We start from the raw sequence: 27,921 nt of genomic DNA on the forward strand, positions 1-27,921 counted from the left end.
GTTGACGCAAAATTGGCCAGAGATAACGAAAAAAAGTCTTGCGTCCGTGTCTACCACATAACCGTCTTCCACCATTCCAAATCGTGCAAGAAATTCGCAGCAAATAAGTGAGTCTTAATGGTTTGCATTTCTTTTGGTAGTTTCGCAAGTGACGCAGACCGGAAAAAGTCAGATTAAGATACAGTAACTTCTCCTTCATCAACTCCGAGAACGTCAATATTTTTAGTTTAACTGATACACGGATTCAATAGTTTAAAATCCTGCAACTATTTTGATTTTTTAAAGCAAGAGAATGTGCGTGTCATAGCGTCTCCATCTGTCATCAAAAGTCGAAATTTCTTGTTCCGATTTATTTTACTTTTGAAATTGCTACCGGAAATGCACGTATGTCCTCCAAGTGGCTTGGTGAAGCTTATACGGGAACATCAGCTGAACGAGTGAATCGGGATAGTGACCCAATTTGAGAGACGTTAACGAGGATTTAACACGCTACGGCGATCTGGAGAAGTTAATGACGATTACGGGTTCCTTCTTAAACGGCGTAGCAGGAATAACATTTTGGAAAACCCCACGCGGTGTACCTGTGGCCACGGCGAGTAAATAAATCGAGATGAGAATCGTGATGCCAGCAGCTGTTAGGCTCAAGGTGCCTGAAAGGATCTTGGATTAAACAGGTATACTACTCCTCGGATGTCTGCATGCAATGCGTAAAAGTGATCCACCAAGTGCGGCAGATTACTGATTCAAGCGTTTGTAAATGGCGTGTTAAATGTAATGGACTGCAGCGATCGGCCTCCTACATGATCATAATATGATTAAACAAGAGGCATTAAGTCAAAATGAGCTGGCTAAAATGTACAGTGATGCACACCCACCATTCAGAGTTTATGATGTTTTCAATTCATATACATACTGTACATACAGTACGTGCATGCATTTGCGTTCATCTTTCAATTGGTAACGGTCACTTCACGACTATCAAAATTGTGCAATTAAAAAGATAAAATTTGACTGATGCAGGTTTTGCTGCATCTCTTCTTTGTAATCTAATTACACTTTAAAGGTGTTTCAGTGTAAAAACAATAGTTTTACACAGATCATGCATCATTTGAAGGACTTTTAACAGAATGAATCAAAATGTGCTTGTTTAAACAGGAGATTTATTTAAATGCATTTCTTCTTTTTAAAGAATACATTTTGTGTGGAAATTGGCGTCAAAGAGTGGCCCCCACCTGTCTGGAAGCAAACGTGGTCGGCAAGCGTGCTTATCTTCAGGAAAGATAAATAAGGAAACCAAAGCTGAGACCAGTGCCTCTTTGTCAACGAGGCCATTATTCTGATGGAGATTCTCAGGTGAAAAGGAGCCTTTTGGATGGGAACGTCTCCAAATTGGCATCAACACAGGTGACCAAGCTGACTTTTGCTGCTGCACATGTTGACGTTCTGACCCAGCCTTGAAATAATAAAAAGGGAAACTAACAACAAGGTGGGACAAATGTGACTAAATCATTTGTTCCACCCCAAACATATTTTGCTCTGGCTTATTCTCATTTTTGGCCTGGAGTGTTCTTTTTTTTTTTTTTGCTTCAAATGCTCTGAGGTTGCTGGAGGGGGATGGAGACAGACCGTGCAATCAGGTTTGTGTCAGTTAATGTTGGCTTCCAAAAGGCTTTGGAAGTGCTGCTTTACCTGGTAAAAATGTTGCTGAGTTTGAATGTCTTTTTTTCTAGCAAAGTGTCTATGCAGCGGCTGCGTGTGAAAACAACTTGATTTATTTCCCGATTAGCTTGTAATAGTCTCCTGATGGGACTCTGCTGACAAACTCAAAATATTCATGAGTCAATTATGTTGTAGAATGCGCTCATGCATTTTCCTGAAAATAACACATAAAATTTAGTTGGATTGTGTTAATTAAATGTTCACATGAAACGATTACCTGAGGAGTTTCATTATAATTGTGGTTCTATTAAGTAGGTTGATATACCATCAGAAGGCCTGTTTGTGTAAAATTTGAATCCTTTTTCAGTAACCAAAATATTAGAAACATCTACACAATACAAATATATATATATATATATATATATATATATATATATACACACAGTATATATACAGTATATATACAGTATATATACATATGTACTGTGTGTGTATATATATATATATATATATATATATATATAAAATAATGCATGTGTACATTTTTATCTTTTACTGTATGTCTATTAATTGCAACCACTGATTATTTTAATAGTGGATTGCTGTCTAATTTTTTTCATTAATCAATGAATTGAATTTATATAAAACGGTTTTAATTTCCGTCCCTTTATTGAGAAAAAGGCCTTTTTTTTTCAAATTGACAAATCAAAAAGTTTTTATCATTTGGTTGCTGATTTGGTCCTTATTGTTAGAATATCAGCAAAAGTCGTAATTGCTTTCCAAAGTAAAAGCAGATGTTTGAAATTGCTTTGTTTTGTTCGAAATAATGATAATGAATTTGCTTTCATGGAGGGCTAAAGAAATATGAGCATATTCCCTGCTAGTCTAAACATAGAATTCTGGTTATTATTGCTATTGTGGAATATACATTAAGTAGCAAAATGCATCTATTTTTATCCATCTCTGGGTGCAGCCATTTTGTCACTTACAGTTACTTACAGTCACACCTCACTTGTTTTCCGAGTTTGGTCATTTGACATTGGCAAGCTGAGCCACGATTGCTTGCTCCCTTGGGCAGTTGTGATGTCATTTTCCGTCAACAGCCGAGTGGCAAAATGACCGCCGACTTGAGATGGCTAAAACAGGTGAATTTTGCCACTGAATTCATATTCTACAGACACAATATTGATCAAAATAGCGTTTTTAGATTACTGCAGCCCGACAGCAAATATTATTGTAAAGAAACGTTTTCGACTTGACTTCCTCTGTAAGGCTAGACTTGCCTGAGGTGTGATCGGCACTCCTATTAGTCGTAAACAATGGGTATTCGTATTCAACACGTTGTTCTCTGTGTCTTTTCTCCAGCTTCACGTTTGAGCGTTTGATTGTTTGAGGGCAACGCTGACGGCCATGCTGCATCTCCTCCCCGCGTCGTTGCTCCCGTTCCTCCATCACCAATCGCCTCTCAGCGCCTTGCTGCCAACCTAGCTCCACACTGCCGCTGACTTACTCCACCCAGTAGCATCTGCCTGCTGGGACAAAAGGTAAACCGTAGGTGCTGTCAGCATACTTCACTTGTTAAACAGGTGCATCGTTTCCTTTTGCCCAACCCTTGCAACAGTTGCTTGTTTCTTGGGTGTGTCCCTAGGCATGTCGCGAAGAAAATTGTCACAATACAGTACAGTGGTTCTCAAAAATTTTTCAGTGATGTACCCCCTGTGAAATATTTTTTCAGCCAAGTACCCCTGTACTGCAAAGCATTTTTAGGTTAAAAAAAAGACTTAAAACATGCCATCAGTGTCTGATTTATTAAATTTTAGACCCTTTCAAACTTTATTTGTATTGGTCCACAAAAATAATCAATCAAAAGTGTCCTCTTTTAGATCTTCGGAGAAATCTGTTGTCAAAAAATATTTTTTTTCCACCAAAAAATAATCGATATGAAGTGTCAGAGCTGTTTTAAAAAATATATAAATAAATATTTGTCCACAGAAAAATATTAAACATAAAGCGTCCTGTTTTGGGGTTACAGTAGAGCTCTGGTCACAAAATAAATTATTAACTTAGTTATTAATAAATATTTACCCACAAAAAATAATCAACAGTGTCAGACCTGTCCTCAAAAAGAATCGTAAATAAAGATTTGGCCACTGAAAAATATTCAACATAAAGCGTCTTGTTTTGGGATTACAGTACAGATCTCTTCACAAAAATAAATCACTAACTTAAATTATTAATAAACATGTCCCCCCCCCCAAAAAAAAATATTCAAGATTAAGTGTCAGACTTGTTCTCAGAAATAAATAATTATAAATAAATATTTGTCCACAGAGAACTTAAACTTAAAGTGTCCACTTTTGGGATCATAGTAGAGATGTGTTCACAAAAATAAACAGGTAATGTTTTATTAAAAATCTCTAGTACCCCCTGAAGTTCCTTGAAGTACCCCCACTGCTTTATACTAAACCAGAGTACTTTCTTCTCTCTTAAGGTCATTTAAAAATGTCTTCTGCATACCAGCATCTACTCACGTGGAGTTTACCTCACCTCCTCCTCCTGCCGCTGATGCATCTATGGCTTTTGGCCCCTCCCACAAGTAAGGCTAATTAAAAATGTAAAGAATATTTCTTGACCGAGAACTGATAAGGAACTCACGTTTGCAGCTGTTGAAATATTTGCGCCACAGCCACTGTGGTTACCCAAGGTGTGTCCTTATCCTCTTCGGAATCTGGCTGCTTTTTGCTTGTTTTGGTCTCTTTACTCATCTGATCTGGTGAACCAAATAGAGAGCGTGTGTTTTTGTGAGTGTGTGCATGTATTTGTGCGTGCCTGCGAGCGTGCATGTGTGAACTTGGTTTTGCTGCATCGTGGGGACCGAATTCCAGCTTTTACTGTCATTGTGAGGACTTCTTGCACTTGTGGGAACCATTTTCATGGACTCAGGCCTATTTTTGATTTTGGTTGAGGTTAGGCTAGGCAACCGGTTTTGATGGTTAAGATGAAGGGCTAGTAAAAGAATGATGTCAATGGGATGTTCTCACAATGATGGAAAACCCCCCTTGTGTGTTGGGGGTGTCAGTGTTGACAGTGTGAAACAGAACAATGGGTGCTCTGTGTGTCTTGAGGGTGGGTAACAGAAGAAGACTGGACAAGAGTGGGGTGACTAAACAGAGGCTAAAGGATTTTTTTTTTATCAAACAATCATGGGTTTTGTGAGAGCAAAGTCATGGGATTTTTTCTTCTCAGAACTAAGTTGAATAAAGTCCGCGGTCAAGATAGCATTAATTTTGCTGCAGCGCATGCATGTTCTCGTTGACATTTTTTTTTTGGACTGCAAAGGGCTTTTGCATGTAATTTACCGTTAAAGGACAGCACAAACTGTTCCCTGCTGTTCTACATTTGAAAAATGATATTAGACCATGCTGTAAAATAGGGAAGTATAAGGCATGATATACAGCAGGTATAGTAACAACAATACATTGTCTGACATCTAGTGGTGAAAGTTGATATTGCATCTTAAAACTAGTCAAGCACTGCTTACTCATGGCTTCCCATATTCAGTTTTTTGTTGTTTTTTTTGTATTAATTATAACGTTAATTTTCCAGGATTTTGCTCCCCATTTCCACCTGTGTTTTTTGGTAGAAAATATGTAATAAATGTTTGTCAATTTAAAAAAAAAAAAATCGAAAGAAGTACTTAACATAGTAACCCCAAAATACTTTTTTGGGAATTATATACAAGGAGGCACTCAGAATGTGTGGGCTATTAGCCGGCAGTTGCCCATCCCTGCACCATCAAGTCAAGCTCAATTTATTTATTTATTTATTTATTTATTTTCCATGCTTGGAAAATAGAAATGATAAACGATCATTATTGTTCCCTTCACAGCATGTGTGTCAGCCCGTAAACTCATTTGCAAAGTGCCGTAATGCCATCAACGAGGAACAGAATGTAGCAGCTCACTGCAACTGACAGATGACTGCTGGTACCGGTCGGTTCAAAGGGCGGTGTTTTGTATTTATAGCATCATGTGTTTTGGGCTGTAATCAGCGGGTGTTTTGTTTTGTCGGCGAAAAACCTATTTTCTCCTTTTGTCTAAAATAGCTTGGTGTCACTCAAGTGAGAGTAAAAAAAACAGTGATGATTAAAGATCGAAGTAAGGTAGAATCTTACTTTCTTTTATTAGGTAAAGAATGGAATCCAATCTTTGTAGTCATACAGTTTTTTGTCAGCCTTGAAAAATACGTCAAAATGCTCGTCTGGCACTCTGGGGGTTGCCTTTTCAGACAGCGCTTGGCACTGAAAGAGTTCATCTTTACGCTCTTTTGAACTATATTATTATAGTACAGAACTGTAGCATTCGGATGTTCTTGATTAAAATACATTCCAGAAACATCTGTTAGTTGTTTTTGTTGGTGCTGAAAGGAATTAATAACACATTTATCATCACATGTTGGGGTTGAGTTGCTCAGGGGCACCAGAAACCAGATGATTGTCTGGCAGCTAGTGCCAGATTTAATATTTGTATCCATCCGCAGCAGGATTCTAACATGACACTGTGAGAGTCATCACATGACTTTTTTTTTTTTTCCTCAATGGCGCCATTTAGGAGCTAATGGACTTCCTGTGGCTCTGTCCAGGTGTTTCAGCAGATGTCTGCCGTGTTACCGGAGGGGTGCTGGGGCTCCACTGGACAAGCGTGGTCAGCCTGGGCTGGTCCCCTCTTGCAGATGGGAGAGGTGGGCCCACATGCTGGGAGACCTGCTGCTTGAGGCCGCGTTGCAACGCTGTGTGGAGCCTCGGCGGGCGTTGTGTCCTTCTTAGTTGCTCCCTGAAGAGGGGCTGTCCCATCTTGTTTTTGCCCCAACCTAATCAGGAGTCTCTCGGCCTCCTTCAGATACTAAGCAAGGTACGACTGGATAATTGCTAAGCATCAGTTGTTACATTTCGTTTAAATAAAAGAACATGCATAACGTAAAATTGATTTGAGTGACATTTGACTCAGAATTAGCGGTTCAGCTTTGATTCTTCTGTTTTGTTTTTTTTTTTAATGCTATTTTCTTGGTCTTTTCTTAAGGGTTCCGTCACAAAAAGAAAGAGGAGCGTTCGACAGGCAGGGCATGAAGTGCAACCACAACAACCTAACATGGTAATTACATTGACTGATTTATTTAACATATATAGACTAAAATTAAAAAAAATGTATTGCAGTTCAGTACTCCCTTCTTTTCTCTATTCATATTAATACTTTTCTGGGTTATTCAGATCCCAAAACAAAACACACTCTCTTAACACGTGCAAATAATGTTATGTGTGAGCTCAACTTATCAACCTTTTTCTAATTACACACATAGATATATGAAAACAGAAACGACAAAAACGTTAACATGTGTGCAGATAATCTTATTCACCTGATTTTACTTTTATACGTGATTTTGATATTTTGTAATACCATATTCTTGAAATGCTTATTTAACACGGCGAGTGACACAAAAGCAGGAATATTGACCTGTAATTTGTAAATCTGTTTCTCCCCACGTTTATAGATCAGAATGACTTTTTTAGTTTTCATTTTTGATGGGAAAATATCACTATTGAAGGACAAGTTACAAATATGTCAATCATTGCACTACATAGTCTACATATTTTTTTTGATGTCATACTGATGTTAAAACAGTCCTAGCACTTTTTATTTTTTAGTGTTTTGACAATGTTTAATATTTTTATATAATTGACAGCACTAGTCAACATAGGAATTGTTCTTAATACTTTAATTTATTTCATAGTTTGGGGCTCAGGAATTATAATCAGTAGTTAAGTGCCTGAATAAAATATTTATTGAATTCAATTCTTGTGTTATTTTATCAATAACAATGCTTTTATTTGTATAAAACATTCATAGGTCATTTGGAAACTTTATTATATTTCAAGTGCAATTACTACCTTTAAAAACACAAGGAGAATTTTTTGAAAGGTATTAAACGATTCTGAAAACTAACGATCATTGACAAAATCAGAACACAGAATACATTTAGTAGCCCTTTAAAATGAAAGATGTGAAGTTGTCGCACATTTTATGCTTTTTTTTTTTTTTTAACACTTTCTTCAGGAGCACCCAGGACTGCCGATGCCCGACCCAAGCGTAGTTCCACTAGCAGACCAAAAGAACATTACTTATACAATCAACAAGACGAGTGAACATTCCTCACAGCAGAACGCCACAATTTTAGACACTTCTCCGTCTTCCAATAGCAGTGATGTCAGCACGCCCATTGCAACTACCTTCAGTGTTGCTCCAACACGGGCCGGTAAGAAATCCATGATTATGTTTACGGAGACTTTGCTTCTTGATAATGCTTTCTTTTCTTTTTTTTTTTGAAGGGGTGAGGGGTTATCCTTTGTAAATCACTGTAAAGGTCCCACATTTGTTCTTTTTCCTTTGTCTAATGGGAACAAAATGGCATAGCGCAAGTTCAAAAGTCTGAATTTTGATAACCTGACTACACATTTCTTGCAAAGTTTTCATACGGACTGTTCATAGTTCCTCTGCGCTGCATATGTGAAGGAATGTGCTGAGACAGGCGTCCTTCAAACAAACAAGAAGAGCTTGTGTAGTCGGTTTCGCCCGATGACAAAAAAAATGATTTGTCTTTGCAACCGAAAACTTATAACTGCAACGCACGTCGTGGCACATGACAGTATTCAGCTAGCCCGAGCGAGATTAATTTCAAGCAGATAACACAGCATGGAAATAGCAACTTCTGTACACACAGTGTCAAAGGAGATATTGCGTAAAGGTCATCTGTGGTTTGAAATAAGATTAAGTGATTGACACACTATGTAGCCTCTCAGCCCTCTGTAACTGTAAACAAGTAATACCACTGGTTTACTTTACTAATACATGTCAGCTGTCAACCTTTGGCCCACATGCATTCAGCTTTTCTTGACAAAAGTTCTCTTTTTTCATTATTTCTTGTTGCCTTTGGGGGACAAAAATCTTTTGAAATCTCACAAATGCAATCAGTTTGAATGATGCTAATCAACCTGAATTTTCCAAATCCTATGAAACAACCAAGATGACATCATCTACGTCCTTAAAACCTTTGAAAAGAATCTAGTGAGTTCAAATACCTTACGCAAAGTAGCAAATTATCATCTTGCTCTAACTACATGAAAATTTCACGCGGTTTGACACTTTGCAGCTAAAAAAATACTTGTGAAATCCAAGATTCCATTTTTATGAATGTTTAATGAACGTTCCAATAAAAGCTTTGTTGCTGTCGTCGCCATGCACTGTTGGCATCATCTGATTATGTTTTCCATTCCAGTGAAGGAACTGGTGGTGTCAGCAGGGGAGAGCGTCGAGGTCACGCTACCCCGCAACTCAGTCGAGCTTAACGCCTTTGTGGTGCCACCGCCTCCGTCAGGTAACTCGGAGAACTTCGTTAACAGACTGCTTCATTTTGCTTCTCCCATTTTGTCTTCTTGATGCGCTTGAATGATGCCAAATGAAAATCCGCCATTGCAAAAATGATCATTATCTATGTTAATTCACCGCATGAGCGCTTTTCGTTTTCTGACTTTTTCCCGGCGCCGCTTCCCAACAGATACAAAGTACGCATTTGACTGGCGTTTGATAACGCATCCCAAAGATTACAGCGGGGAGATGGAAGGAAAGCACAGCAAGACCCTGAAACTCAGCAAGGTACATCATACTCGCCTTCAAAGTGTGTTAGTTATACATTGAACTGATTGAAAGCAGATATATAGATATATAATAATAAATACACTTTTCAAAACGGATATTTACATTTCCAGGCGACTGACTGGAAACAAATGATCGTTTCCTGAGTATGAAGTGGATGCAAATTGGGACGTTTACATAGTACTTTGAAAAGTGATTAGAAAATTGCAAAAAATGATTTTGCGCATGTGCATTTTTTTTTTAATTTAAATGAGAATCATTAATCTTTTTTTTTGTATAATAAAAGTTCTAAAAATGGACAAATACCACCAACGAGTTAAGACTAAATTATATTCATTATTTTACCATTTCAAAGTGAAACTGCAGAAAATTCTGAACAAATACATTAAGATTCAGTTACTGATTTATTTAGTCCGTGTCATGTCAGAGAAAAAGCAAATGTTTGCCAGTGCTTAATTTTGATTCAAAACAAATGTTATAATTCTGCTTGGGTTTAGGACTACATAAACCAGATGATACTGTTAGAGGCTCAAATTCAAAGGGTTTTGACCATTGTAAATTAAACTATGTCTTGAAATGATATATCAGTTATCAATCATATTGTCAATTATTTGTTTCAGCCCTATTTCTTTGTATTTTGACTTATATTTATTTTCTCAGCTCACAGTTGGTCTGTATGAGTTTGAGGTGACCGTGGATGGGGAAGGGGCCTATGGAGAAGGCTTTGTCAATGTCACTGTCAAACCAGGTATGGGAAAATAAATTTGTGTATATATATATTTTTAAGTAATTTGTTTTACTCTCTAGTCGTACCGTATAACAAATGCTATGTTTATGCTATGCAGCATGCAAGTGCTAATGATAGGTCTGGGTCTAGTATTCTATTTGACTCATACACAAACATTTTTGTGCCACATTCACTTAAAAAGGACACTGTGTAAGATTTCGACCGTTTTTCATGATGGACAACAGGAGCTGCTGCATTTACCATTGTCCTAGCTACTAGAAACATGGCAGCCACAAGAGACGTGCCACCCCCCAAGTAATATAATGTAATGATGAATAGAACTACGATATATTTAAAACATACTGTTGGTCGTTAACAACACATTTGTTTGCAAGTTTTTGCAATTTATAATCATTTAATTGATCTTTTTTTTTAATGAAAAACGGTCTAAATCTTACACAGTGTCCCAAGTGTTTTACGCCTCACTAAGCATGCTAAGTTCTTGTTTTCCACCTGACAGAGCCGCGGGTAAACAAGCCCCCCGTTGCCCTGGTTTCCCCAAAGTTCCAAGAGATCTCCTTGCCAACAAGCTCGACGGTGTTAGATGGCAGTAGTGAGTTTTTGAATCACCGCACACGTGCAGACATTGTTACAGCTTGAGGCTACATGCTTTGACTGCCCCTTTTAACACATTTTTTTCCCCTCAGAGAGCACAGACGATGACAAAGTAGTGGCGTGGCACTGGGAAGAGGTCAAAGGTCCCCTCAGAGAGGAAAAGGTGTCTGCTAACACGGCAGTCCTGACCCTCACCAACTTGGTTCCAGGGAACTACACATTCAAGTACACTTTCACACCTTTTGTCATGGTTGCCTCATCTTACATTTTTTTTTTCACTGTACAGTTCTTCATCTGTGTTTAATATTGCCCCCCCCCCCCATTATTTGTTTTATTTTGTCAGTTTTACTGTCACTGACTCAGATGGCGCCCAAGACTCAACACAGGCCACCCTGAATGTCAACAAAGCAAAAGATTACAAGCCTGTGGCCAACGCTGGCCCAAACCAGGTCAATATTTTTACGCAATGCTCAAATGATGTATTCATTCATTGTTTTGTTTTGGTTTTTTAAAATTTATTTACAGTTTATCCGTTTGGCTGTTTGTTTTGTATGTTAGCAGCAAAAATCTCTTAAGTGAACTTGGTAGACAGGTCTGACTTGGACTAAGAAATCAACCATCAAATTTTGAATATCAAATAAACAACTTTTGTATTCATTTTTTTTTTCCCAGGTCATCACTTTGCCACGCAACTCCATCACTCTGTATGGCAACCAGAGCACCGATGACCATGACTCCCTTGCATACGAGTGGTCCCTCAGTCCTGAGAGCAAAGACAAAGTGGTGGAAATGCAGGTAAGCGTTTTAAAAATAGTTTTTTTTTCTAAATGAGACACATTCTGTACGAGTGTTGAATATGGTGTCCTGTGTTTTGCATTTTATTTTTTAGGGCGTGCGCACACACATCTTGCAGCTGTCAGCCATGCAAGAGGGAGATTACACCTTCCAGCTAACTGTGACCGACTCTGCTGGACAGCAAGACACAGCCCAAGTCACAGTTATTGTGCAGCCAGGTAAACTGTTGCAAGCCGCATTATATCGATTCCAACTTGATTTCATGCGTTGACAGATTTGATCTTTCATCCCACAGAAAACAATAAACCGCCAGTGGCAGACGCAGGTCCGGAAAAAGAACTGACGCTACCGGTTGATCGAACTATGCTGGATGGCAGTAAAAGCAGCGATGACCAAAAGATTGTCACCTACCACTGGAAGCAGACCAAGTCAGTTGCATTTAGTGACAATAGGTTATGATTACCGCAATTCTCGAATTTATAAAACACTTTTTTTTTCTCCAAAAATTAAGGCCAAAAGTATGGGCGCATCTCATGAACGGTAATTTAAAGATTACGTTTATTTTTCGATGATATTCAAGAAAGACTGCAGTTTTGACATTCATGAACATTTCTATAACGGATATATTCTTACTTACTGTAATTACGGTAATGAGATGAGCTAGATTAGAGGCAGTCAATTGGCTGTTAGCTAAGGCTAACAGGCTAACGGCCCTGGCAGGTCGACTTCGAGCGAAACCTAAAGTTATCACAAGGAGGTACTATCGGCTCGCTTAATCACTTGCTTGCTCATTCATTTGTCCGCAAATTCAAGTCGACATTATACCCGCTACAAATGCAATATTAAACTCATGGATATAAATATAAGACGATATGAAGAAATGACAAAGATGTGATTTATTCTGTTTTGCTGTAGTTTTTACAATATCACCAAACTGCCGGCGCAGTCTTATGCACTGTAACATAGAAAATACCAGAATTTGACCCTAGAATCAAGGTTGCGTCCTATACACAGGTGCATCTTATATTTGGAAAAATACGGTAATTAAAGTGCTTGGAATACTGTATGTATGTTTGTCTAATTAGTTGCCACTCCTTTACCCTAATATTAAAAAAAAAAAAAAAAAAGTACATGGAATTTAACGTCTGTAACGCAAAGACACAAGTACCTCTTTAGGGTTAAATGAGTTCACACCAATCAAAAACTTCGAAATGAAATTTCTTTCACTTTTTGTCTCTCGCAAATTCTTTCCGTTGTAAATTCTCTGTCACACTTTTCCGCTTTTTGCCATCTGTTTCTCTGCCAGGGGTCCTGATGGCGTGAAGATCGAAAAGGCAGACAGTGCCGTTGCCACGGTGACAGGTCTAGAGGTGGGCACTTACGAGTTCACCTTGACAGTGACCGACGAGAGGAAGCTGCAGAGTAGTGACACGGTCACGGTTATTGTCAGAGAAGGTGGGGGCATTGTCTTTATATGACCAAAAACTGATAATTAGTTTGAAGGTTACGCTGTAAGATTTGTTTATTTTTATATGTTAAATTGGCTTTTTATTGAAATGGTGTAGTTACCCGATATTTTATGAACATTTTAATATCTTTTCTTCGGACTTCCCCTATTTTTAAAGTCTTTGCAACCAAGCCTATACATTTTTGATTAATACATTTTTAGGATTGCACTTGAATCCACTAAAGTGGATGTTCAATTTTAGTCATTTACATATGAACTACTTTTAAACCAGAACTGGACCAGCCACCTATAGCTCGCGTGGTTTCCAGCCCGCCCATTTCTTTGCCTGTGCGGACCGCCACCCTGGATGGCTCTCACTCCTCTGATGACAAAGGTGGCATCAGCTACCTGTGGACCAGAGATGACAGCAGCCCTGCAGCTGGGGTGAGACAATAACTGATTTTGTTGACAATTGACCAATAAACATATAAAAAACTGTATTCCACAGTAAAAATGTTTTAAACATAAGCGTTGTGAGAATCGTTTTCAGGTAACCCGCTTGCTTTGAATGCCACTTGATAGCATTCAACTGTCAGTCATCCACAAAGTTTCACTTTTGAGAGTCCATCAAGTTTAGAGAAAGAGTTGAAGCATATCTTGCCAGACAGGAAATGGAAATTCAAAGTTGTGTTGTTGCTTCACCCTACTGCCACTCAGAGCAAAACTTACTTCCTGCTTGTTTCACAGGACGTTCTAAACAACTCTGATCACCAAGCTGTTTTGTTTCTTGGGAACCTGGTGCAGGGCAAGTATAGCTTCACCTTGACTGTCACCGACAGCAAAGGTCAAACCAGCACAGACAGCGGCACATTGGAGGTCAAACCAGGTACACACGGGGGATAAAACTGAAAAGTGAAAACATTTTCTTTTAGACGGAAGCAAACAAGGCTCAACTTTTGTATGTTTTTTACTGTTTGCCTTGGTCAGACCCATGGGAGCGTGACCAGGTGGAGCTGGTCTTAGAGGTGCCCGTAATGCAGGTTTCCCACCGTCAACGTGATATGCTGCTAAGGCAGGTTGGCGTGTTGCTTGGAGTTCTAGATAGTGACATCATTGTTCGAGAGATTGGCGCCTTCAATGAGCACAGGTGAGTAGTTGCATCGAACGTAGAGCAGTTTTCGAATCAGAATTGTCCAATTTCCACTTTATTTTAGCCATTCGTTATTTTTACTGCATTATATTGTATCGGCAAATCTAAATCAAACGTTTTTAGTGTGTTTAGTGCAGCTCCAAAAGTAGTTTATTGCCCACAGTTCACTGGTTTTTAAATTAAGAGCAAGCTAATTGGAACGGTAAGCAACTTCAGGAGTCCAGTCCATTGTGTTAATTGTTAATAGCACAGCACACTCTTTTACATTTTTAAGGCCGAAAAAAAATAAATAAAAAAAATCTAGATCTTTGAAAAAAAATGGTTGAGAACAACTGAATCAACACAACTTGTCTCATCTTGTTCTGGTCTTAGTACCCGCTTGGTTTTCCTGGTGTCAGGAGGCCCAGGGCGCCCTCCTCTGCCCGGTCACAGCATTGCACTCAGCCTACGCAACAAACTGCGTAAACAGAAGAATGACTTCCTCATTTTCAAGGCCCGTCGGGTGGACACTGTCAGTGAGTCCTGTAATGTACTTCTGACACTGTTTTAGGAAATTGTGGAATCATTCTTTTATTGTATTTTCCTGGTAAAGTCCTCTTGCACCAAATCATTTCATTTTCTCCACGGATGTTCTATAACATGTTGCCCTTATCCATTTACATCCATTGTCCTCCTCAGTCTGCCAGCTAAACTGCTCCAATCACGGCGAGTGTGACTCATTCAGCCGACGCTGTGTGTGTCACCCTTTCTGGATGGAGAACTTCATCAGAGCTCAGTTTGGCGACGCAGAGAGCAACTGCGGTAAGAGATGATGACATAGGCAGCAATAAAGCACCCAAATGAGATTGTTGACAAAACTACAACTGAACTTTTAAAATAATGCTGCCGTTTGGTATGCTTGCAGAATGGAGCGTGCTTTATGTGACCATAGCGTCCTTCATGATTGTGGTTGCAGTGGCAACAATTGTCTGGGGATGTGTGTGTTGCTGTGACAGGTGAGATATTCTATTTTTTTAATAGTACCTCGATTTACAAGTAACTCAGCATTTGAGATTTTGTTGTTGTGTTTTTGTTTCGACTTGCGGTTCAAAATTACATTTTCGAGCGTTAGATATTCACAACAAGCAAGTGTCCCCAAAACCTGCTGTTTATCTCCACCTCCATCTTAAGTTTGCTATCAAACTGAACTTAAAACAATAAAAACTATGTGTACATTTTCTTTGTCTAACCAGGCAAAAAAAGTTATTGACATTAGCATGGTTATAACAATAAAAAGAGACCAAAATACGAATATCAAAAGCGCATACTACATTATATACAGTATACATCATGTATGTATACAATGTATGCAAATATACTAGTGATAATATCAATACAACATGATTCAACAACAGATTTGCCATGTTGTCGAATAGACTTAGTTTCACATTCTACATGCTTGAAACAACCACATAACTTTGCTGTAGGAAACTGTTAGCTTAATGCTAATACACAATAGAAACACCCCAGACAAGCTAACGAATTGTATCTGTTTCATGTTTTAACCTTTTAATCAAGAACATTTGAACCAAACGGATGTAGGCAAACAATGTAACAATAGTCATAGGCATGTTGTCTTTGTCTTCTGTAAAAAAAGAAAAAACTTTAGTTAACAGTTGTGATCATCTTCATGGACTGTGTAGCCAGCCCGTGCAATATCATGTGATTGTATCACCAGACCAACATTTCCTTTGTGTGTTTTCTTTGTTTTGCAACCAGACGTAAGAGCAAAGCACGCAGAACCAAAAGCCGGTATAAAATGCTGGAAGCTGAGGAGCACGATGCTCTGGAGCTCAAACCACCCAGAGCTGGTGAGACTTACACAGAAGATCCAAACTGCCTATTATACAGTAAGTCCCGGACGCAGTGACTAATGCTCTTGTGCCACATCACCAGGCCGCATCAAGCCTGTACCCGCCCCCACTTCCTCTGCCCTGATGCACTCCGACTCCGACCTGGAGAGCGAAGACGGGCAGGTCGGGTTTTCATGGACAGAGCAGGAGCGCGGTCACCTCCTGCGACCGCAAAACGGCTCTTTGAGGAACGGTCAAGGTCCCGCGAGAGGAAAGAAGCACAGAGAAGAGCTGCTATAACAATACGAGGTGAAGCTCGCGTCCGATCCGTCCTTTATGCTTCATTTCACCCGCCTTGAACTTGAAAGCATGTCACACTGTTACACTGAAAAACTGAGCCACGGCGGAGGAAAAAGCCTATCGTTTTCGGAAGTCAGTACTGTGTTTCGAGTAGAGAACTACCAGGACCCGATTATTAAAGCTGAGGTAAAACCAGCAGGCCCAGATCATACTTCCCAACCTTTCTTCTGGTCAACCTACAGTACATGGACGCACATGAACCGTCTTCACACTGTTAAAGGTTAGCCTGACGCTACCAAACACTGCCCATAGATTATTAAGTCGGCACAGCTGATTTATGGGAAGAAAAACAGCACTGGATTTAACAAAAAAAAGGGGGCATGATGCTTGCACTTTGCCCCGTTTCATTCTGGAATCATCACCTGCATGTTTGTATGTTTGGATGAATGACTATGTGTGTGCTTGGCATTTTTTCCCCCTGGCTGATGTGCCAAAAGTCTCTTCTTCAAAGTGTTGTATGTGTGTGTAGGTAACTGCTGTCAGAAAAATGCATTGAGCCAAACATGCTGCTTTTATTCTGAAGGTTCTGCCCTACGCAAATGAAGCCACTGGAATATACACCAGATCATACGACCTTAGTGAAGACCACTTTTAACAAAATCTTCCTATTATGATTCAATGTTCGATGCACTTTTTTTTTCATGTTGAAGTATCGCTTGTATCTACTTGATTCACAGACAGCATCTTAATCTTTCATTGCATTGTTGGAATTGTTCTTATTTGGAACAGTTAGTCTCATGAATATATTAAGAAAGGAGGGTTCAGTTGCTGTGTGGAAACAAATAAGCTAAAACCAAATGTTTTTTGTTTTGTTTTTTTAAATAGGCGACTACCCTCACGACCACAAAGTAAGAAGTATGTTTAAACAAAGACATGATTATTTTGAGAGGCGCTTTACACTTTGTGATCACTTTGCATGCAGAATGTGAAACAACGTTGAATGTGGAAAGGATTACGTCACAGCTCATCTCGGACTGTAATGAAAGTGAAGCAATCACTTTAATGTTTTGCAGATAGATGTGTACCGTACCGTCAAATTATCTCATGAGCTCAGCTCTGCTGCGCCACTTTACTGTCCAGTCACTGGAGTGCATAGCAGGATATGACTTTTTAATTTTTTTTCATTTCAGCTGTAGACAAAGTCAAATTAAGCACACCCAAGTGCCAACTGTCTTTTTTTTTTTTAACTGTTCAAAATGGTAACATGCTCCCATTTGTTTTCAACTGTCTACGCTCTAAAAGGTGATTGGAGGGGGGTGAATTTTTCATAAAACTGCCAAGAATTGATGTTGAAACAAAGAATGAAGGGAGAGTAATTTGAAATGTTTTAAATGAGGTTCAGAGGGAAGGAAGGATTACGCTTGTGTTGTATGTGACCTGAAACAACTGGATAATCTGGGAATTAGAATAAAGACTTTTCATTTTATTCTTGAGGATAGCTGTTTATTTATGTTCTTCTGTGAAAATATTTGGGGAGACCAGTTGAGAACATAATTGTGTTAATGCTGTGGGACAAAAATGACATGGGATTTAAAGTGTTAAAAAAGCAAATGATATATCTTATTTCACCATTTACTTCTCACAGAAAAAAAACATGATTGTGAATACATAGCGTGGGATAATTGATGGAAATGAATGAATTTTGGTCACTGTATAATTACTGAACTGGACTGTACTGCAAACCCAACTCGAATGGATGTGATCATCTGTGTTGACTTTTATGAACCTATTAACTCCATTGGTTGTCCTTTGCTACTCTATTACAACTCAATGGAGAGAATAGGGACATTAATTTTATTATAGACATCTGCCCTTTATTAAACATGATTGAAGCAGAGGTAAAGATTATCACGCATTCTGATTAAATTATTTTCTCATTAAATAAAGGCCAGGCCCAACGCCTTACCTGTTACTCTGTGTGTCCGGTCAAAATGTGTATTGAAGAGCTTTAGCATACAGTACACCCTGCATGATTCACTTTTCAGGTTTTAATCTTTTTTTTTTTTTTTTTGTATGCTTGTGCAACAGCTTTACCAAATTGAGGGATTACAAATGGATTAAAAAAAGACAAAATCCACTTTTTGTGAGGAAGAGAGTTTGAAATATGATAAGTGTATTGCAACTGCCTGCAATAGTGCATTGTGGGAAATATGGAGCCTTGTTTTTATTTTACAGTCTTAAAATGTAATCTTAAAACTGTAATGATGTGAAAATAGTCGTTTGCCTTCGAAAGTACAACAAATTGACCAATAGACATTTTTAATTACATGGATAATATGATTTTGCTAGAATTTAGGATTAGGGTCATGTTTAGGATTCTTGGGAGTGAAAACATCCCCATTTATTTGTGCATGTTTATTTTTCAAAACTTGTTTCTTAAGCTATTGGGGATCATCAGTTGTACCTGTTTTTCAGACATGAATGACCTGCAGAGAATCTTTGAAAAAAAACTTGACTTGTGGGATCATTTTGGAGAAATTGTGACTTGGATTGGAGTTTTATTTTTGGTTACAAGGGTCTTCCCTCCATCAGGATTGAAAGATAAATTACAAACTTTGCAAAAATGAACAAAAAAAATGTAACAGTAAAATACAGTCGTGAATTATATTTTGGGGTCACAACCTACCAGTTGAAAACACATTTATCTAGACGGCCGCTATCCTGCCATTAAATTACTGTTTTTCAGAGCAATTTCTACAGAACTGTGATATTTATGTCATTAGAAATGAAAAACTAGTTTATTATTTTTCACTTTTTCCATTTTTCTTTCCGTGTGCGACTCACGCGCCTTATATGGCAAAGGAACGGGCACAGCAGACAAGGGCGGAAACGAAGCGCGGTGACAGCTGGGTAAATTCATCCAGGAAGAAAAAGACCAAGCTCGGTCTGCCTTTCTCTGGCTACACAACCCGACTTCCGAATCAACCACCGAGGGAGCAATTGACCCATTTAGTAGGTAAGCTCATAGTCATTCCACCTAACCGGAGGGTTTGTAAAAGTATCTAAGAATCTACCGTAAAACACAACGGAGCGTTGCCTCGTTCCAAAATCAACATTGCAATCGGTGGGACGCTAACACACCCGGCTAGCCGATGTTGCTAACACTACCGCAGCATTGTTTTAGCACATAACGGAGTTATCTCACTCCTTTGCTTTTTTTAATCGAATAAAGCAAATTGAGGAGGAATATCTTCTAGTGTATGATAAGCATATGCATACACAACATCTTGGCACAATCGTGCTAAAGCGAAGGGCGTGTTAGCCACAAAAACCAGGAAATGCCGAAGCTAGGCGAAAAGCAAAGAGGGGAGCAGTAACAAGACAGACGCATTATGTAAGCGTTTTACGATACTTTACTGACAAATCAGTTTGTGCTGTTTTTAAATAAAACGCCGGTTGCAGGGTTACGGCGTTTCAGTGTCGCATTTGATTCTCCTCGTGCATCAAGACTAAAAGAAACATTTCCGCATCAAGCCATTTACTTTAAATTTAATCTAAAATACCAACCTAATCGCACCGAATGACAATCCATTGTTGTTGTTTTTTTTTTTTTTTAAATGAAAATGTTATTCCAGAGAGAGAGGTCGTAACTTGCAAAAAAAAAAAAAGCAGATTCCGCAAATTCCTTGCCAGGCAATCAGCAGTTTTCTTTATCGCGCATTTCTTGAAATTACATTTGCAAGTAAATTTGACGCCTTGAAGCGCATTGCCGCAATATCTGTAGTCAACGGGGCGGTCTTTGTTTTTTGTGCAGCATGATCATTGCGTTTTGAGAAAGGAGCACCTTTGACGTTTGTTTGCCCAATACACTCAACAAACGTGCGTTATTGTCAAAATATGACCGCCATAAAGAAATGACGTTCTGAAATCATCATGCACTTGAAAGAGTTTTTTACGAGTTTATTGTTCGTCAAGGACAAAGACCTCACACTGCTTCGTTGCAAACGAGTACAGTTAGTTTACGTTTTGTATATTTGGCGTTTTAAAAATTTGTTTTTTAAATGTTTTTTTTTAATGTAATGTTTCAAACATTGCAGCAACATATACATGGTACCAGGTAGTACTTTCTCAAAAATCCACAGCAATGCTGAAAATATATTTGGATAAAGTTTCCATGTTTGTGCGAAACATAGCTGTTTTCAAAGGTGAGTTCAGATTTTGTATGTAGAATGTTCGATTTTCCGATGGACACTGGAACGCACCTTCATGTGAGCGTCTTGCCGCCGCGGAACCTCTCACAGGTTTTCTACCTGCTGCCTGGTGGTGCTCAATGACAACAAACGTCTCCCACAGATGTACGTAGGTTGTACGACTTAGAATCATGTATAGCAAGATTGTATCGAGGTGTGAATCTTGATTGTTTACATTATTTGTGACAGGAATGCGTATGTCCGTGTAAGTAGCATCCACGTTTTGGCTGGGCATTGGCAAAACCTGAGCAGGTATTTCTTTTGTGTGTGCAGTGGCTCCAAACTTTTAGGGCTGCAACAATCGATTTTTTTTTTTCTATCTTTCAAAGTTTTGTTAAATCTGATTGTTTTAACAAAAAGTTTCAACCTGGATTCCGTGAGAAGTGACCAGTATGCTTATTATGTTCCCCTTAGGTGACCAATGCACGTTCACCAAAAGGAGCAGCACAATGTCTGTCATAACTGTATGTTTTTTGAAATATATAAATTACAATATTAGGGTGCCATATTACACATTTTTTGAAGGGAGGCTGGAACAGACTATTTGAGGTGCTAGTCCTATGCGGTACATGCTGTGTGTTATCAATCCAAGCGGCCACTCCCTTCATCAAATGCTGCATAAAGCAGGAAATATTAAAGTTAGTTCAGGTGCAATGCTTTTATTGGCACTCCAAGGCAATTAGGTCATGGGTATTAGTGGTGAGTGCCCTTCCTTAATCTAATTATATATCCAAGCCTGGTGGAGAAATGAATTTGCTGCTCCCTCTCGTTGAGTGCCGTCGTCAAACTGGTTGAACATAGCTTGCTAATTGAAGCAAAAAAAAAAAAAAAAGAAGGAGAAATCACAACTGATTCCCGTATAGTTTGAAAACTGTTGTGGAGCTAACACTTGGCCGTAAAGTCATAGTTAGCACACCTGAGGTCTGGTATCAACATACCTTTTCTCAAGTCCTGACCTGCTTCCTTTCACTTGCATTCTTCTATTTCTTACCTGAGTCTTAGTCCTTCAGGTGTAGCCTACTTCGCAGGAATAATTCTCAAGTAATTTTGCAGATCAATGTTGTCAAGTACATTAACATACAGTTTTTGTTATTCTAAATGGTCTGTCTCATAGCACAAGTAATTGTTTTCACTTTCTCAGCTGTAACAAGTTTTTACATGTGACTTAAAATTCGTGTCGCTTCATCTTTTCTGATGGACTCATGAAGTCTCCAATTTTATTTTTTTAATAAAGAGTGGTGTCACAGTTCCAGGCTATGTTTGAAGTATACAGTCATAACGCCACATTAGTTTCACCTCGTCCTGATTGGGAGACATTCCTAATCGCTTCTAATCCTGTAGGTATGGCAGATCTGGCGAATCTAGTGCAGCGGCTGGAGTTGGCTGTGGGACGTCTGGAGGCGATGTCGGGCTGCAGCGAAGGGTCTTCTGGCGGAGGTAATTTGAAGAAAGAACTTACAAAAAAGTATTAAAATTCTTGATTATCGTTTATTGACCAATTACTTTTTCATTTTTCATTCAAAAACGCACCAAAACACAGGTTAAATTGTTCAAATGATGAGATTAATGTACTCCTCAGCTTTTTGAAACTGATTTTGTTCATGGTTCGATCATTGTTTTCAAAATAAAAGCAGGTGCTTGCAAATGTCATGTTTTGATTAGACATAAAAGATACAATAGTTAAGTAATAAAAAAACAATTATTGTTGGTTTAATTATTGTGAAGTTTAAATAGGAGAATTTGAGCAATTTTAAGTTAAACAATTACCTTTGTATATTAAATGCTACTTAGATAGTTAGCGAAATGCTGAGTGACTGATTTCCCTCTTGCTGTTTTGTTTTTGTTTCTAAACAAATGACGCTGCTCAAAGATGTGTAGTTACTGCCTGCATCTAGATGTTTTGAGAACACAGCTCTATAGTAGACTTGACTTTTTGCACTTGTTGTCCTGGTGCTTATAATAAACCAGGTCAATTTTCCCCTAAAAAGGCTGCTGCCAATTATTTAGTCAAAAAACATTCTAACTAAAATGCCGCCTTTGCTATTCTGGCTACATTGCCTCGTTAGCAAACACAAAACACATTTTGTCAAATTTTAAAATTATTATATTTTGAAAAATATCTTAAACTGGGTGTTCACAAGCTAAACACATACAAGGCAACGCGTTATAACATGCTGAAGATAAAATTAACATTAGCTAGCATGTTGTCTACGGTCACAAGTTGGACCAACAAACAACTCATTTGGGGCATATTAGCAACTGCTCTCAACTGAAACCACACCATCCTTCCCCACCATAAAATGCACTATCATCAGCGGCCAGAGGCTTTGCCAAAAAACAAAGTCTAAGCCATTTGAAATTGCAATCTTTAAGAAAAATTATGAAACTTGTGATCTTTAAAAAAAAAAACACGAAACGAATTGTAAAGTTATTTTTGATTGTGATGAGATTTTTCGTGTTACAGCTGTATCAGCCTACATTGACGCCTTTGACGAGATCATCCGTGGTCCTGTGAATCAATATTACTGCTACAGTCAGCAGATAGGAGGTGATGTGTTGAAACATGTACGTAACTTTTCTTGAATTTTTTTTTCTGTTACCAAAATCCTAATGCTACATATGTCCAACCGCAAACCTTGTTACTGATTGTGTACTTGACAAATGTTATGTTCTGTCCTGTTCTTTTCGTCTTCGCAGGCAGACATGGTTAAGCAAGCATTCTCCAGTCAGAGACAAATCCTTCTAACAGCCTCCACTACCCAGAAGCCCTCAGATGTATGCCACTCAAAATGAGTTAGAAAACCAAACGATTGTCAAGTTTCTGCACAATTCTTGTAAACTATTGTAACTTTCAATGTATAATCACCCGGTCATTTATTTAGGTGCGACTCAGCCCGCTGTATTGTTTCATGCCTGTTTTCTGTTTGTCAAGGCGGTTCTGAGCACACTTCTGCGGCCGATGTCAGATATCATTGGGCAGGTGGTGGGGTTCCGCGAGCAGAACCGCACATCCCCACAATTCAACCACCTGTCCGCCATCAGCGAGAGCGTGCCTGCCTTCGGATGGGTTGCCGTGGTGAGCAATTTATTCATTATTTTTTAGGGCTGTATGACTTTATTAGTGTTTTGTTTTAAATGAACATATGGTTATCAACAATATTCTTTGTCCTAGTCCCCAAAGCCAGGCCCGTATGTCAAAGAGATGCAGGATGCCGCCATGTTCTACACCAACCGTGTGCTCAAGGAGTACAAGGAAAAGTAATGAAACCTCGCTTATTCTTCCATCCTCTATTTTTTTTTTTTTTTTCTGCTGAGGGTTTTTTTCCACTTACTGCAAATGTGGTAATTGTGAGGCAAAATGTCAAGCGCTATTCTTCCTTAATGTTTTTGGTTTTTTAAGTTTAGAGTTATGGAGTCAGCGTAAACTGCGGATATGCGTTGGATTTCCTGTGTTAAAAATATGACTTGTATGTTTTACAAGTTAAAGACAAAAGGGCAACTTTTTACTTTGACATGTGCAGTGTTGTCATACTGAGCTGCTTTAAAACCTGATTTGTTTTCAAAGTTAAATGGGGAAATTTGTCGCTAAAAATAGCTCAGCTTCAACAAAAAGTTCAGGGAGTGCCCAGCACTCTTGCTCAGTTTTATATTGATCAATTATAGGCCGTTAGAGGGTTAAAGAAAGGCCCAATCCAGTATTTGTCCAAATGCAGACTTGCTGACTCTAACACTAGTTTTGATATAAGCATGCCTCCTATATATTTTTGATGAATCCACTGTAATGAATATATTAGTTCCAAATGTGCATTAAAAGTGAGTGTTATTCTTATGACATTTCCTCTTATGTTCAAAGGGACAAGAAGCACGTGGATTGGGTGCGGTCCTATTTGGCAATCTGGACTGCACTGCAAGATTACATCAAGCAATACCACACCACCGGTCTGTCCTGGAGCAAGACTGTAAGTACCGTAATTCTTAAATAAAACAAGACCTGCCAAAAAGCCTTGCTTTTGAGTGGTATAGCTGATAAAGCAGCATGTGCTTCTGGTGGAGGGGATTCCGAAACGTTCTAATTTCCTGTCCAGGGCCCAGTTGCTTCAGCCTCTGCAGCCCCTCCCAGCAGGCCTGGCGGAGGCGCTGCTCCACCCCCACCCCCTCCCGGACCACCTCCTCCTCCCGAGGATCTCTGCGGCTCCTCTGGACACGGTGACAGTGACGCCCTGAATCGGAATGCCTTGTTTGAGTCCATCAACAAGGGGTTTGACATCACCAAAGGTAAACTGTCAAAAGGAGCACAATAAAGTACCGCTGCAGGCACTGATTTTTGTCTGCATCCTAGCTGTCAGGTCGGGTGTACCGTAAATTCAGGAATACAAAATATACCTGATCGAAAGCTGCAGAAATAATGTACATTGGTTGCAACTTATTGAATGATGACACCCCAAGCTCAGTAGCCACTTCCCTTTGAGAACATCCTGTTTGTAGTCAGTCAGTTGTGAGGTACTGTTGATCAATTCTTTGGCGGCATCTTGTCTCATGATGTCAAAATGTGCGCTGAAGAATGAAAATGACATTTTTAGTCTTGATTCTGAATGAACTAGGAAATGTTTTGTTCAATTAATGGAAGAAACATTTGTGAATTTTATCATTGCTTATTCAGAGTACTGCAAGTTGGGCAAAAGTAATGAACCAGGTTGATGTTGAGAGAGGTTTAGTCGATATGGGAAGGTTTAGTGGTTTAGGTTTGGACAAAATTTCACTGTTAAGATGAAGAGGCCTAGCTAGAGTAGAGTAGTGTGTCTATACAGCATTGTACTTGAGGGATTAAAAAAAACTACCAAAGTATATTTGGAAGGTTGGACAGTTTACCCTTAAACATTTCTTATAATATCCTAATTTCCTTTTTTTTTTTTTTTTTTAAGGCCTCAGGCATGTTAAGGATGATGAAAAGACCCACAAGAATCCCAACCTCAAAACTCAAAATGCTCCCGTGCGCACCGGACCGAAACCCTTCACTAGTCCTTCCCCCCGCCCCGCTGCATCAGCCACCGCATCACGCAGCGGCCCCCCCGTGCTTGAGCTGGATGGCAAGAAGTGGAAAGTGGTAAGTTGTTTTGCCCTCCTCATAGTTTGGCTGCCAACCCGAAGCCAAGCTATGATGTGGTGTTGAGTGAGCAAGTTTTTCCTGATTGTTTGTGTGTGTGTCACGCTGCAGGAAAACCAAGAAGGTGCCCAGGACTTGGTGATCAGTGATACTGAGCTCAAGCAGGTGGTTTACGCTTTCAAGTGTAACAGTAGCACTCTCCAGGTCAAGGGCAAACTCAACTCCATCACTATTGGTAAGGTTTTTTTTTTTTGTTTTTGTTTTTTGTAATGCAAGTTGCGCAAATGATTTACTTGAATGTCACTACTTAAACAAAATTAGGCATAAATGCATTTTATATGACACCCATTCAACTACTAGTAAGACAAACACAACAGTTTGTTCAAAAAACATAAGATAGCACATACGCAACAAATCAGGCATAAATGTTTTAAATATGACACCCATGCAACTACTGGTAAGGCAAACACATGACAACATTTAATGTCCTTATGACTATATTCGTTGTGCCCCATAATGCATGCTGAGAACCAAAAAGAAAAGATCCAAAAAGGACTTTAATAGTGAAAATCCACATATAATTGACACCTATTGAAATGTATCGGGAGAAAAGAAATACTATTTTATTATTTTTTTTTAATGAATTGGCTAATTAATCTGTATTCAATATTTTTGTCCTAGCAAAAATCTGCATCGGCCTAAAAACATCCAACTGCAGTTTAGAGGCCGGAATTCTCTGTATCTAGACAGGTCCTAGGTTACTGAACAATCGATTTACAAACTAATCGTAGATTTATTTGTGAAGTAGTCGTATATTAATCATTGCAACTCAAATGGCAACAAGCGGTACCCATGCGATGCTTGAATATTCCCATCAGATAACTGTAAGAAAATGGGTCTGGTGTTTGATGACGTTGTCGGCATCGTTGACATCATAAACTGCAAGGATGTCAAAGTCCAGGTACGTACAGCTGACTAAAATATTTGATCAAATGAGATTTTAGGCAGCATTAAATATGAGAGTGCACCATCACGTGCAGGTTATAGGTCGTGTTCCCACCATATCCATCAACAAGACTGACGGTTGCCACGTGTACCTGAGCCAACAGTCGCTGGATTGCGAGATCATCAGCGCTAAGAGCTCAGAGATGAACATCCTGGTGCCTGGCAAGGATGGCGAATTTGTGAGTGTCCCATTTTTTAGTTTTGTCGGCACGCCTAAATCAAATCCATTAGAAGATGTCTGGTGACGCCTCACTGTCCTTCGCAGTCGGAGTTCCCGGTTCCTGAGCAGTTCAAAACGGTCTGGGACGGCACAAAGCTTGTCACCACATCATCAGAAATCGCGGGATAAAGGGGCAGCATCCATTTTCTCAACACCTCACATGCCCCCTGCCCCCCATTTTGCCAAGCCCACCTGACTGATGACCCGCACTCACCAGCTAACCCACACGCTGTCAAGTTGAGAATGGAACTTCATGCGTTTTCCCCCCTTCCCTTCTCCCTGGCCAATCACAGCTTTAGCTGTTTCTTCCCACAGCCAATGAGGACTGCTCACATTTATCTGAAGCTTTCCTCCAGCCAATCAACAGGGAGCACTTTGCCAATTGCATCTGTATATTATTGATCCAGTTGATGCTGTACTAAATTAGCAGTTATAGTTAAGTGGATATGCAGCCACAATCGTCAGGATGCCTCATGCACTAATTATCTCATAATGGCTAGGAGCCTCCCCCCCACCCCCACCCTTTCCCTTGAATTTACGGTATGGTAGGTTTCTTTAATATGCAATTCCGTTTAGCACTTGTTGAATCGTTTCCACAGCTGCTACATCGCACATTACTAAAATAATAACGGTTGTGTATGTTAAATATTCAACACATTAGGAGTAAAATGAGGTCTCATGCGCTCACATCTAATGTAACGTGTTTCCATTTCTGTGATCTGACTTAGATCATTTGAATAATTCCCATCACAACCGTGCGATCTTGTATACACATTCCCAATTATTAGACATTCCATGGAAAGAGGCATGAAAAGAAAAGGTGCAGTGAAGAGCAATGTGTAATTGATCCTGATAGTGATGGGCTCCTGTTGTTACTAAATCAAAAAGCATCTCCCATAAAGTGATGTTTCACCATGGCCTTGAAAAGAATCTTTCTATATCTGCCTAGAACTAGATTTTCATCATCCACAACAGGTTCATCAGTGGTTGAAAGCAGTGGATTGTCTTTTATATTGTCTCTTCTTTTACCTTTTTTTTTTGTTGTGGTGAGGGAGTTGGTTTCAGGTTTCTGCTCATTAGTACTGGAGACTTCATTAAAATGTTGCAATAA

At 39.1% G+C, this 27,921-nt stretch overlaps 2 protein-coding genes across 8 annotated transcripts; both read left to right on the plus strand.

The window, feature by feature from the left end:
- On the plus strand, positions 1–19,239 carry kiaa0319l (KIAA0319-like ortholog). 4 transcript variants are annotated; one of them, XM_088405089.1, is made up of 26 exons: positions 182–674; positions 1,190–1,404; positions 3,025–3,203; positions 4,151–4,255; positions 6,301–6,569; positions 6,738–6,809; positions 7,770–7,968; positions 8,989–9,087; positions 9,268–9,365; positions 10,026–10,113; positions 10,613–10,705; positions 10,800–10,932; positions 11,051–11,156; positions 11,380–11,502; positions 11,597–11,720; positions 11,798–11,930; positions 12,809–12,957; positions 13,242–13,393; positions 13,697–13,835; positions 13,937–14,096; positions 14,472–14,614; positions 14,778–14,900; positions 15,004–15,094; positions 15,858–15,949; positions 16,035–16,240; positions 19,094–19,239. In XM_088405089.1, the coding sequence occupies exons 4-25, from the start codon at positions 4,162–4,164 to the stop codon at positions 16,229–16,231; spliced, it is 2,877 nt and encodes a 958-aa protein (XP_088261215.1). In that variant the 5' UTR covers positions 182–674; positions 1,190–1,404; positions 3,025–3,203; positions 4,151–4,161; the 3' UTR covers positions 16,232–16,240; positions 19,094–19,239. The 4 variants fall into 4 exon arrangements, with proteins under 4 accessions (XP_088261213.1, XP_088261215.1, XP_088261211.1 ...); XM_088405087.1 differs by lacking the exons at positions 182–674; positions 19,094–19,239 and adding an exon at positions 1–107 and having other exon boundaries at positions 16,035–18,203; XM_088405085.1 differs by lacking the exon at positions 19,094–19,239 and having other exon boundaries at positions 184–674; positions 16,035–18,203.
- On the plus strand, positions 19,111–27,921 carry cap1 (CAP, adenylate cyclase-associated protein 1 (yeast)). 4 transcript variants are annotated; one of them, XM_088405094.1, is made up of 14 exons: positions 20,238–20,436; positions 20,533–20,586; positions 21,823–21,918; positions 22,946–23,046; positions 23,179–23,256; positions 23,414–23,557; positions 23,654–23,739; positions 24,335–24,440; positions 24,567–24,756; positions 25,404–25,585; positions 25,697–25,820; positions 26,464–26,546; positions 26,626–26,769; positions 26,856–27,921. In XM_088405094.1, the coding sequence occupies exons 1-14, from the start codon at positions 20,376–20,378 to the stop codon at positions 26,937–26,939; spliced, it is 1,533 nt and encodes a 510-aa protein (XP_088261220.1). In that variant the 5' UTR covers positions 20,238–20,375; the 3' UTR covers positions 26,940–27,921. The 4 variants fall into 4 exon arrangements, with proteins under 4 accessions (XP_088261218.1, XP_088261219.1, XP_088261220.1 ...); XM_088405092.1 differs by lacking the exons at positions 20,238–20,436; positions 20,533–20,586 and adding an exon at positions 19,111–19,247; XM_088405093.1 differs by lacking the exons at positions 20,238–20,436; positions 20,533–20,586 and adding an exon at positions 19,126–19,243.

This window comes from Hippichthys cyanospilos, chromosome 21, assembly GCF_059441005.1.
Source record: "Hippichthys cyanospilos isolate Australia breed blue-spotted pipefish chromosome 21, RoL_Hcya_1.0, whole genome shotgun sequence".
NCBI classification, from domain to species: domain Eukaryota; kingdom Metazoa; phylum Chordata; class Actinopteri; order Syngnathiformes; family Syngnathidae; genus Hippichthys; species Hippichthys cyanospilos.

Bases quoted from the DNA above. Each gene is read 5' to 3' on its own strand.
- kiaa0319l (XM_088405087.1), top strand. From the start codon at position 4,162: ATGTCTTCTGCATACCAGCATCTACTCACGTGGAGTTTACCTCACCTC. The intron at 12,958-13,241 runs GTGGGGGCATTG...CTTTTAAACCAG, and splicing joins CACGGTTATTGTCAGAGAAG to AACTGGACCAGCCACCTATA. The intron at 14,615-14,777 runs GTGAGTCCTGTA...TGTCCTCCTCAG, and splicing joins CCGTCGGGTGGACACTGTCA to TCTGCCAGCTAAACTGCTCC.
- cap1 (XM_088405094.1), top strand. From the start codon at position 20,376: ATGCTGAAAATATATTTGGATAAAGTTTCCATGTTTGTGCGAAACATA. The intron at 23,740-24,334 runs GTAATGAAACCT...TTATGTTCAAAG, and splicing joins CTCAAGGAGTACAAGGAAAA to GGACAAGAAGCACGTGGATT. The intron at 25,586-25,696 runs GTAAGTTGTTTT...GTCACGCTGCAG, and splicing joins ATGGCAAGAAGTGGAAAGTG to GAAAACCAAGAAGGTGCCCA.